The sequence below is a fragment of the Leptodactylus fuscus genome, chromosome 6 (assembly GCF_031893055.1).
Source record: "Leptodactylus fuscus isolate aLepFus1 chromosome 6, aLepFus1.hap2, whole genome shotgun sequence".
In the NCBI taxonomy this organism is placed as follows: domain Eukaryota; kingdom Metazoa; phylum Chordata; class Amphibia; order Anura; family Leptodactylidae; genus Leptodactylus; species Leptodactylus fuscus.
The window spans coordinates 98877909-98889570 of record NC_134270.1 but is presented as its reverse complement, the minus strand read 5'-3'; the positions used below and the strand labels follow the sequence as shown (position 1 = coordinate 98889570).

At 40.3% G+C, this 11662-nt stretch overlaps 1 protein-coding gene across 1 annotated transcript in view; it reads left to right on the top strand.

Moving 5' to 3' along the window:
- CBLN4 (cerebellin 4 precursor) overlaps positions 1-10881 on the top strand; it is a 23841-nt gene extending 12960 nt beyond the window's left edge. The window contains exon 3 of the mRNA XM_075276827.1: positions 10049-10881. Coding sequence (XP_075132928.1) covers positions 10049-10246 — 198 coding nt within the window. The 3' untranslated portion in view covers positions 10247-10881. The remainder of the gene's footprint in view (positions 1-10048) is intronic.
- Positions 10882-11662: the final 781 nt, after the last annotated feature.

The following is an 11662-nucleotide window of genomic DNA, read 5'->3' as shown; positions in this document are numbered from 1 at the left end:
CACTTCCTTAAGGTCAGCGACACATTGGTCTGATGTATATTATTTGGTTTTTACTGAGCAACAGGAATTAATACAGGGAATTTCCATGTGTATTACAAGCCCCTGTCGGCAGACCTATAGTGTATATTACAAGCTTGTGTGGTTAATCATATATTGTGTATTTTAAGCCCCTGTGTGGAGTCCTATAATGTGTATAAGCTCCTGTAGGCAGTCCTATAGTGTGTATTATAAGCTTGTGTGGTTAATCATATATTATGTATTTTAAGCCCCTGCGTGGACAGTCCTATCGTGTGTATAAGCTCCTGTAGGCAGTCCTATAGTGTGTATTATAAGCTTGTGTGGTTAATTATATATTGTGTTTTAAGCCCCTGTGTGGAGTCCTATAATGTGTATAAGCTCCTGTAGGCAGTCCTATAGTGTGTATTATAAGCTTGTGTGGTTAATTATATATTGTGTTTTAAGCCCCTGTGTGGAGTCCTATAATGTGTATAAGCTCCTGTAGGCAGTCCTATAGTGTGTATTATAAGCTTGTGTGGTTAATCATATATTATGTATTTTAAGCCCCTGCGTGGACAGTCCTATCGTGTGTATAAGCTCCTGCGAGCAGCCATATAGTGTGTTTGATAAGCCCCTGCGAAGAATCATGTAGTGTGTACTATCAACCCCTCTGGAGAGGGAGTCATACTGTAATATAAACCCCTTTTAGTAGTCCTACTGTATAACGTAAGTATTATAAGCCCCTACAGGCCAGCTATATAATTTGTATTATAAGCTTCTGTGGAAAGTCATATGATGTGTATTATGGACTATTATGCTGTATTGTGTGTATATAAGCCCATGTTGCAGTCATATAATGTTTATTATAGACGCTGTGCATAGTCATACAGTGTGTATATAGTGTATATGATGAGCCCCATGTTAGGAATCATATTGTATAGTGTTTATTATAAACCTCTGTGAGCAATAAGACAGTGTATATTACAAGTAATATAGTATGTACTATAAGATTCTCCTGGCCGTCATATGGGGTGTATTATAAGCACATGAATGTTCGTTTTTTTCTTGGTGTGGGCCCACCAATGCAAAGGATGAAAGCTAGCCAAGCTATAGGTGGTAAAACCTGTAGTGAACACCAGCTGATTTCATCTGCTTTCTGCCCTAGGAACAGTCATAAAGTATGTTTGATACTGCGTGAGTATTCTCACAGCGACCTTCTGTGTGTGACTTAACCTTGAGGTTTGTGATCCACGCTGTTTCCCCGCATGTCATGGTAAAATTGCACCAGTTCCACAATTTGTGACCTGAATGTCTCCTTGCATTACCATGGTCATATTTTCTACCATGCTTACAAGGGGACTTGCAACTTTTTTTTCCATAGAGAAACATTAAGGCTGCAGCATATTTTAAGGTAATAGCACAAATGTAATATTACTGAGAGTATGCAGAGCTTTATGACCACATAATGGTCTTCACGACCTTCATATTTCTGGCTCCTTGAAGGATAATGTTTTCTACAAGGCCATCTTGTAGGGGTTGTCAGAGATGAGACATAATCTAGCTAAGAGGGGGGAAATGCAGTGCTCACCAGCTGTAGATATGACATCATGAAGCCAAATTAACCAATAAGGAGGACTAGAGCCATGTTGCTGAAACAGTGGGGGATTGACCTTGTACATAAGTGGGTCTTTTTATTTTCTAAGAACAACCCCTTTAAGGTTGTCACATGATGTATGTTTTCATCAACACAAGTGCACTAATCTATGTAGACTGTCCATAGTTTTCCAGATCCTTTGGTACTTCCAGTTCAGCTTTCTGTCATTGAGAAGGAGAAATGATCGATTGATAAAAAGAGGAAGAAAATGCTTGTGTTTAAATATATGTAGAAAAGTAAACTCATTGATAATAAGAACTCCATGTAATAATGATATAATGATATAGGTCAGTGATATATATTGTGGAAAACTGTACAATTGATGGAGGATCTAGTACTCTGTTGGGCCACTTCTAGATTGGATATAACATGAGATACAGTTGGGAATGAAGTCGTATGAAGTTCTACATTGTAGAACATTGGTCCACAAGTGTTACACCTTTGCTTGTAGATTCCACACACTTGTAGGTTGCTGAAGTAGGTATTGGCTAGTCCTATAAATGCTCCATTGGTGATAAATCTGTCAACTGGGTAGACTAAGCAAATGCTTCAGTTTTTGGGGAGATATTTATAGGAAAAACTTGCTGTGTATGATTGAACATTACCCTGCTGAAAAATACCTATTGGAAGCCTTGACTGAAGGGCAACATATGTGGCTGCACATATCACAATTCTGTTATTGCTTCTCTAGTCAATACTAGGGGTAACTAACTGTCACATGCCATGGCTCTCCAGATCTTCACACCAGCAATTGAGGCAGTATGTCACTCCACAGTAAAGGCAGGATTAATGCACTTACCACTAGGTCTCCATACTGAAACCCAACTACCATTGGATCCCGAACAGAATCTCGATTAATTGCTAAAGACATTATGGTATGTAAGTGCCATATGTGCCTAGATGATGGACAAGAAAACTGTGGGAGCTGCTTGTTTTTGTCAGCAAGTCAGATAAACCGTATCAATGGTGGTCTATCTGGGCCATCTGGATCCATAAGCTCTAGAGATGAGCGAACGGCATTCGATCGAATATCAGGCCGTTCGAGGTATTCGATTACAATCGAATACCACGAGGCAAATGCACTAAAAATTTGTATCCGCCCCCACCTTCCCTGGCGCTTTTTTTGCACCAATAGGGTAAGTTCACACGATGTAACGTTGAGCGTGACCTGGCACGTATACGCAAAATCATGGGCACAAAGTAACGCAATGTATACGCTCCTAACTCCCATTGAAATGAATGGGAGCATTTTGAGCGCGTCATCTGCCGGAATGTGTATACGTGCCAGATCACGCTCAACGTTACATCGTGTGAACTTACCCATAACTGTGCAGGGGAGGTGGAACAGGAACTACGACAACGGAGGCATCGAAAAAAAAATTGGAAAAAGTAATTGGCTGGCTAAATCAGGTGACCTCCAATTTATACGAATAGTGGATTTAAGATCCAGGTCATATGAGACTGTGAACTATGTGACTGTGAGACAGGAATAGATGTACTGGCAGGGTTAGCTAGGGATTACCTTTATTTTGGTGGGAATGTTACTGAAACAGCTCTTTGGGGCTCTATCTGGTCGGGATCCCTGTCAGCTTGGGATATGCGCAATCTGATTTTTTTCCCATAGGAATGCATTGACCAGCATTGATTGGCCGAATGCCATACGGAGTACAGCATTCGGCCAATCAATGCTGGTTCTGCTGGAGGAGGCAGAGTCTAAGATCGGTCCATAGCAGTCTCCATTGTGGTCCGATCTCAGATGTAGCAGTGTTGAACGCACAGCTCTGCTACACCTGAGATGTAGCAGAGCTGGCCGTGCGCTGAGCTTTGCTACACCAGAGATGTAGCAGTGCTGAGTGTGCGCTGAGCTCTGCTACACCAGAGATGCATCTCTGGTTTAGCAGAGCTCAACGCACGGACAGCTCTGGTTTAGCAGAGCTCAGTGCACACTCAGTCCTACTACATCTCTGATGTAGCAGAGCTCAGCGCACAGCTAGTTCTGCTACATCTCAGGTGTAGCAGAGCTGTGTGCTCAACACTGCTACATCTGAGATCAGACCACAATGGAGACTGCTGTGGACCGAGCTTAGACTCCGCTTCCTCCAGCAGAACCAGCGTTGATTGGCTGAATGCTGTACTCTGTATGGCATTCGTCCGATCAACGCTGGTCAATGCATTCCTGTGGGAAAAAGTCAGTTCTCGCATATCGCAAGCTAACAGGGATCCCGACGAGATAGTGGCATAATACAGGTAGTTGGGAATGTTAGATGCCCCCAGACATGCTTCCCCTGCTGTCCCAGTTGTATTTCAGGGTGTTCGCATCATTTCCTGGGGTGTCATAGTGGATTTGGTGACTCTCCTGAGTCGAAGTGTGGCTTCTCCTGAAACAAAGCATTTTTCCCCATAGATTATAATGAAGTTTGATATGCGTTTCGAATAGTCGAATATTGAGGGGCTATTCGGAACGAATATCGAATCTCGAATATTTCACTGTTCGCTCATCTCTAATAAGCACTGCTCTCAACACCTCTGAATAGTCAGAACAATCTAAGTCAGAACATCCTAGATGACAGACAGTCCATAAAAACAATCATCCTACTTCTCTTGGTTCAATGGTGTGCCCAGTCTGTCTACTGCGCAAAATGTCTTTGAGTGCATAGTAGAGGCATGTCTAGCAGTTAGCTATCTCTCACCAAGATGTACTCTACCCAAAAGTAGCTTCCGAGAGCCGTTTATGGGGCAGCAGAAGAATTATTTTTTTTACCCTCTTCTGACAAGCCCAGGTATCTACTTAGACTACACCTGTGGTAACTTAATATACTTGAGACCAAACTGTATGCCGAGTTTTGGAACAATTTGACATTTTTATATGAGCACATTATTTTTTTTTTTTTGTCAGTGTCAGAAAAAGGAAGAAAACATCTATCTAAAAGTTAAATATTTTTAGAGATGGTGATCCAGTTGTATACACAAGCTGTGGGGGGGAAAGTGGGAAACCTGTTAGGCTATTTCACAAACATGGCGGCTCTGTTGACAACCACCATCCTGAATTCAACTTAATTTTCTCAAATGAGAAGGTAGTTGTGTGACTGGTAGAGAACAGTACCAGAAAAACAATGGTTTGAGTATTGTTAATCTAACATTATACTAGGGCCACACACTTGGGAAGCCTACGTACGGAAAACTAATCCAATTAAAAAAGCTGTTACCCATGGAAACCAGCGGAAAACAGAATAGGGAACAGAATCCTCGAGCGGAGATCAGGCACAGGTGTGAACCGAGCCTTTTTTGTTCTCTTGTTTAAAAAAGTGAATTTTATGTGAAATCAGAAAATTGACCATAAAGAGTCACTGCAGAATTAATTTTATATGCTGTCCATGATAAATTAAAGTGTTATAGCTATCCGTTTCCCCCATCCTGATGAATTTTCACCATCTGGCTGAATGTTAGCACAGGCATCAACAATCTTGTTTTTAATATGAACAATATTCTGCGTCTTCATAGAGTAAATTAGAGTCTTTGCATAGCCCCAAAGATAAAAATCCAGAGGGGATAAATCAGTAGAGTGCGGTGGTCCCTGAATTTGACCACTACAATCTAACTAATTTTGGGGAAACTGCACCTCAAGATTTCCTCTTAAGATGCATCCATATTGAGGCGTCGCACCATCTTCTTGGAACAAATCTGGAAATGGTCTAAAACTGAAGGAGACATCTTCAAAACCTTGCATAGCAGACTATTGTTATATTCTGTCAATGTAGAAATGTCCCATAATTCAGGTACCCCTTATATTAGTATCATAACTTTAGGTAAGGTGATTTTAATAGATGTTTATTCCAGAATGAGTTTGTGTCTGATATGTTTGTTGATCTCATCATTCATGGAGATATTTGCTTACTCACTGAACAACGCCTAATAGGGAATACAAGGGTTTGCTGTGAATTTCTGCATCACCCATTCTGCAAATTCTATCTGGTTTAGGTCATCTTCAGTCAGGTGTTGCAGCATCTGAATTTTTTTAAGATGCTATTTATGGAAGGAGAGAATTTACTGAATTAAGGACTGGCTATTCCCATATTCTAGAGATAGCTTCATTGCGACCTCCTGCTGAATGAGGCCAGAATAACACTTACATCTGCGTTGGTTTTTTGGCCTTCCAGCTTTCCATTTACTGTTGACTGAATATGTTTCTTAGGGCTAGTTCACATGGGGCCAAAGGGGCGGATTTTGACAGCGGAATCCACGTCATAATCCGCCCCTTTACAATGGTGGTCTGTGGAGACCACTAGCGTTCTTTTTTCCGCTATCGGCAGTTGCCGATAGCAGAAAAAAAGAAGCGAGCTGATCTTTCTTCAGGCGGAAGCCGCGACTCGCTGAGCCGCGGCTTCTGCCTAGTAGCCGCAACCTCCAGCGTCGGCCCATTCATTTGAGCCGACTCCGGGGTGGGGGAAGCCACGACCGTGACATCATGGCAGGTGGGTTTTGACCATATTTTGACTTGGCTTCCCGAGTCAAAATATGGTCAAAATCTGCCCCATCGCCCCCCAAGTGAACGAGCCCTAAGACTTTTCAATGCTTGGGAAGCTTATTTGAGTGTCTTTGGTTGAAACCTTCTTTAATAAAACCTGCTTTTTTCTCCCTGGAAATGAGGATGATCGTAACACATTGTGCTTGGCATAACACCATCCTTCACATCGCCTGTACAGTAGAGATCACTGTCCTATCTTCAGAATAAGTAAAGTTAACTTAGTTATCAGTCTGAGTCCCACTAACACAATTACCTTCCCAATTGAAAAATTTAAGTTAAATCCAAGATGGTGGCTACTTTCTCCACTGCTTGTGTCTAAAATTGTAGCAGCATCTGTAAGGCTGTTTTCATTAAAAAGACAAACAAAATAAAATCAGTCTTCAGCGCTCATAACTATCCTAGTCGTGTAATTTCCATGTTTTGCCTCAGTTTCTACATATAGTAAACCAATTGGATAAGAAGGCAAAGATACGTTATGCAATTTGAAGATGAGTAACTGCACTGTCTTTGCTATGGGACACACATGTTATTAGGCAGTACAAGAACTCTTGTCTGTTTCTTATGGACTTGTAAGCAATGGATTCCATCTCCAGATAGTCTTCTGGGAAGCAGAGAGGAGTCCTCTGTTTCCTGGCTAAGATGTCAACCTTCAAAATGAGCGTTAATGCCTGCTAGGTGTGTTCTTTGAAGTTTCTTCTTTTATAGCCAAGTCCCTAAGGTTTTTTTTTTTTGTTTTTTTTTTTGGGGGGGGGGGGGGCTATTGGCAGGAGAGGAATACTCATTCATTTACAGATTATCTCTGTTTCCTCTTTGTCCCTTCATAAAATCTTCAATTAATTTGATCATTCCCCTAATGACTTTGATAGTCAATATCCTTTATACAAAGTGGTGAAAGTGAATATTATGCAATGTGTGCAAGATAACAGCCTCCTTTATTGCACAAGCATTATTTTAAAATGGCTTTGCCAGGATTGCTGAAATTAATGGAAAATCCTGAGGTTCTATAAGATACATTTCATTGGCAAAATATTATATGACTACCCATATAATAACCAATATTATATTTACAATAGTAACATCCTGGAGGCCAGCATTATACACCCAAGGAAAAACTCATTTCACTCAGGTCTGAAAATTGTTTGTTGATGAATACTTCTGGAAAATAATAAATAAATCTCAAAATAACATAGTAATTTTTTTTTTTTTTTTGTGGGTGTTATTACAAACAAATTCTTTGATCTCAAGTGTTACTATGACTAGAGATGAGAGAGTAGAACTCGATCAAGTAGGTATTCGATCGAATACTACGGTATTCGAAATACTCGTACCACTCGCTGTTCAAATGTAAAAGTTCGATGTAGAACCAGCATTGATTGGACGAATGCTATACAGTCAGCCAATCAACGCTGGTTCTTCTCCTACCTTTAGAAGTCTTCTCCGTGCAGCTTCCCCGCGGCGTCTTCCGGCTCTGAATTCACTCTGCCAGGCATCGGGCCTGGGCAGAGCTGACTGCACATGTCCGCTTGTAGTGCGGGCATGCGCAGTCGGCTCTGCCCAGGCCCAATGCCTGGCAGAGTGAATGAAGAGCCGGAAGATGCGTGGGGACGCTGCACGGAGAAGACTTCTCGGAGGATCCAGCCCGACCCTCACTCGTGGACTTGGTGAGTATAATTTGATCGAACGTTGCCTACCCCTGAAACGAGCATTTTCCCCCCATAGACTATAATAGGGTTTGATATTCGATTCGAGTAATCGAATATTGAGGGGCTACTCGAAACGAATATCGAACCTCGAACATTTTACTGTTCGCTCATCTCTAATTATGACCCCTCTGTCTCTGTCTTCTTGATAATTTACAAAATCTACATGGGCTTTGTATTGTGCAACGATGGAGACACATAGGTTTTCATAGGAGCTGTGTACACGAGCAGTAGGAGATTGTTAACAAAACCAGGAAAACTTGAATAGGGAAAAATAATAGGGCAAAAGGAAAGTGCGAGGGTCACATATTTTCATTTTTAAAGTGTTAGAGGGAGAGCACCGTATATAAATTTTCCTGAATTATTAAATGCAATCAATATAGAAGATCTAAATATAGGAGATCTAAAGGAGGTTTATTATGTGACTCATTAATAATCATTCAATCTCCCATCAATGGGGAGGATGGATGATATCTATAGCTAAGCTTGTATAAGTGCCTGCTATGTACATAGATATGCACATTCCCTGTGTATAGAAGACTTTATTATGTATATAGAAAAATATCTTGCATGCATAACCCTCTCATTAATACATCCAAGGTAAATAATGAGCTCCTCAAAAGATTTAATGATAATTTATTGCAGGACTGACATTTTGGTCCTTGGATTAGACCTTTCCCTAAGGAAGCCTCCATGAAATCTGAGCAGTAGTTAAGTCCTTTTAAGACTACACAAGATAAATATTGAGTGGATGGATGGAGAAAAGAAATGAGATGAGGAAGAAGAAATATCCGTCATAGCTCCTTGTTCTTGGGTCATTTCTCAAATTTAGTTTAATTTTAATTATTTTTCCATTTCTGTACACCCAAAGCATTAAATTCTGCTAGATTTTCAATCAGTTTTCTTGGATCCAGTTCTCTTTAAGGAGAGAGGGTTCTGGTGTCTAAATATTTTAAGCCTAACTGGGCTTCTGAGTAACCAAGTATGGACAACGTAGGGCTCCAAATCTGTAGTCCTAGAAGAAGACTATAATGAGTGAGACCGTTGGTAACAATTGAGTGATGTTTCTTGTACCTACAAATGCATTGTGTATACATGTTTATCCAACTCTCCATCTAGGAACGGGGACTTGGAGTCCTTCATCATGATAGGGATTTTAAAGATCAAACCCCCACCTATTATGTGTAATTGAGGCAATCCATTTAACCTAAACTCAAACAGTAAAAAAAAAAAAAAAAAAGTCTTGGATTCTGTCAATAACACAAGTCATCACAGAATCATAAAATCATAACCAGAATAATTAATAGAGGTAGAGGTGGTATTTTATCTTTATGATTTTAAAACAAGGGTAGATGATGTTTAGTTACCAGTAGTGTATATATACAGGGTGGGCCATACGTATGGATACACTCAGATAAAAAGGAAGTGGTTGCTGATATATTAGTACATGGGAAAGGGGAAACATTTGAAACCGGGTAATGCCCATGGCGACCATCTGCAAAGCAGCAATTTTGGATTCAACTTTACTTTTTTCAATGAGAAGGGGGTCATGTGACACATCAAACACATGGAGAATTGCACAAGAAAACCAATGGTGTGCTCATTTATAATGTAGATGTATTCATTATCGAGTTATTGACACATTTGTGACATGGAGCAACAACAGTAACCCACTAAAAAATATGTTCAAAGTGCTGACCATTGTGTTGAATTGTCAATGCGATTCTCTTCTCCCATTCTTGACACACCAAGAGCAAGCCACTGGATCTTGTATGGTTGCCATATGTGCCATATGTGCCATGTTTTTGATGTGTCACATGACAGCCTTCCCATTGAAAAAAGTAAAATGATTCCAAAATGGCGGCTTTGCTGATGGCAGCCATGGGCGTCACCAGGCCTTAAATGTTTGGCCGCCATGGGCGTCACCCGGCCTTAAATGTTTCCCCCTCCCTTATACTAATATGCCACAAACGGTAAGGTGATATCAGCAACCACTTCCATTTTATCTGCGGGTATTCATACTTATGGTCTTCCTTGCATATATAACTAAAAAACTTTAATTCTAAAAAATTCTGTAAAATGAGCTATATTGTTGTCTTGATATAGAAATTGGACCTTACATGTGACCATTGAAATGTATTTTTATGTTTTCTTTTTCTGATAATTCTTCAGGTTAATCTGATGCTTAATGGAAAGCCGGTAATCTCAGCTTTTGCTGGGGACAAAGATGTCACTCGTGAAGCAGCTACCAATGGGGTTCTTCTATATCTGGATAAAGAGGACAAAGTTTACTTAAAACTGGAGAAAGGTAATTTGGTCGGGGGTTGGCAGTATTCCACCTTCTCTGGCTTCTTGGTGTTCCCCCTGTGAAGTCTGTGACAATCCCCCTGGTGCAGGATACTGGACAAACTCTTCACCTTTGTAATTCGAAGATCACTCTTGTCATCGATGGATTGGTGTCTTTCTTGACTGACTTCTCATGGTGGAACTTGGAGTAGAATTCCAAAAACATTTCAAAGAAAATATTTTATGTGTTTGCAGTATATTTGGAGTCTATGAGACACTGAAATTATATGCCTAATGTTACAAGTCTAAAGCTGCCTGCAACCTCTATTAATTGCCTAGACGAGTAAAAAAAACATCTGCTGATACAATGAGGACAAAGGAGGCTGAATTAGCTCATTTTATTTTGCAGACTTCAATGGTTGATTGTCCTATTACTGATATGTAAAAGCGCCTAATATTATTTATATGATAAGAATACTTCACAATGTTGGTTGTAATTATCCTGACATTGTTTAAGCTTTGCCGATGTTGTTAATGAAAACATCAAAAATTGACATTTTAACATAATTTTGTGAACATGTAAAGCTGGTTGAGAGTCAAAGGGGAACTATCATTGCTTGCTAGATTTTTTTTTCTCTTAAAGGAAACCAACAGACCTCTATTTTGTATACCATCTCCATATGTTCCCTACTTGCCCATTGTGTGCCCTGTATTGATTGTCACGGTTGCTTTCTAAAGCTTGGGGCTATCTCCTTGATAGACACAATCCTCATTTTTCTCCTGCTGGAGCTATGGCCGGTGTACCATTATGTGATGACTGGAGTTTCCTTTAAGTTGATGACTTTATATATATATATAAAAAAAGTCACACATTTTTGCTGTAGATGTTTTCCATGACTAGTTGGGTGCCGTTATAATTATAAAATATACGCACCTTTCCTGTCATTTTTATTTGCTCCAGTATGCCAAAAATAAACATGAGCCAGCTTTACATATAGACTTGATTAGAAGTCTCCTACTGTTTTTGTGTACACAGTTCCTGTGCAGAGCTGTCCCTATGGTTCCAGGATCCAAACATATTGTGTATGTAGTCTGATCCTTCAGTCATATACCTTGCTATCCTCCTCCTGAGCACGGTAGAGGACTCTGTGAACTGTGCAAGTCAGTTTTATTCACACAACATGGTATATATCCCTGAAGAGACTTCTCACTTTCAGCCTGCACAGCTAAGTTAGTACGAAGAAAGGAGAACAGGGAGACAGAGACTTTAGCTAGAGCTTTGAGAGAAGTGAGTGGCAGAGACAAGAGCTTTTCAGGGAACATCCTCTGAGTTTTGAACCAGAAGCTCTACAAGCAGCATGTCAAAGAAAGCAGTTGTAGAAAATGTAAGAAACAAAATAAAATTTTGCCAACTATATCCAGGCGCATACAAAGATGTTCAAAATGATAAAGGTGCACATATTGCACCCTTCATCTTCATGTGGAGTCATGGGGCTCTAC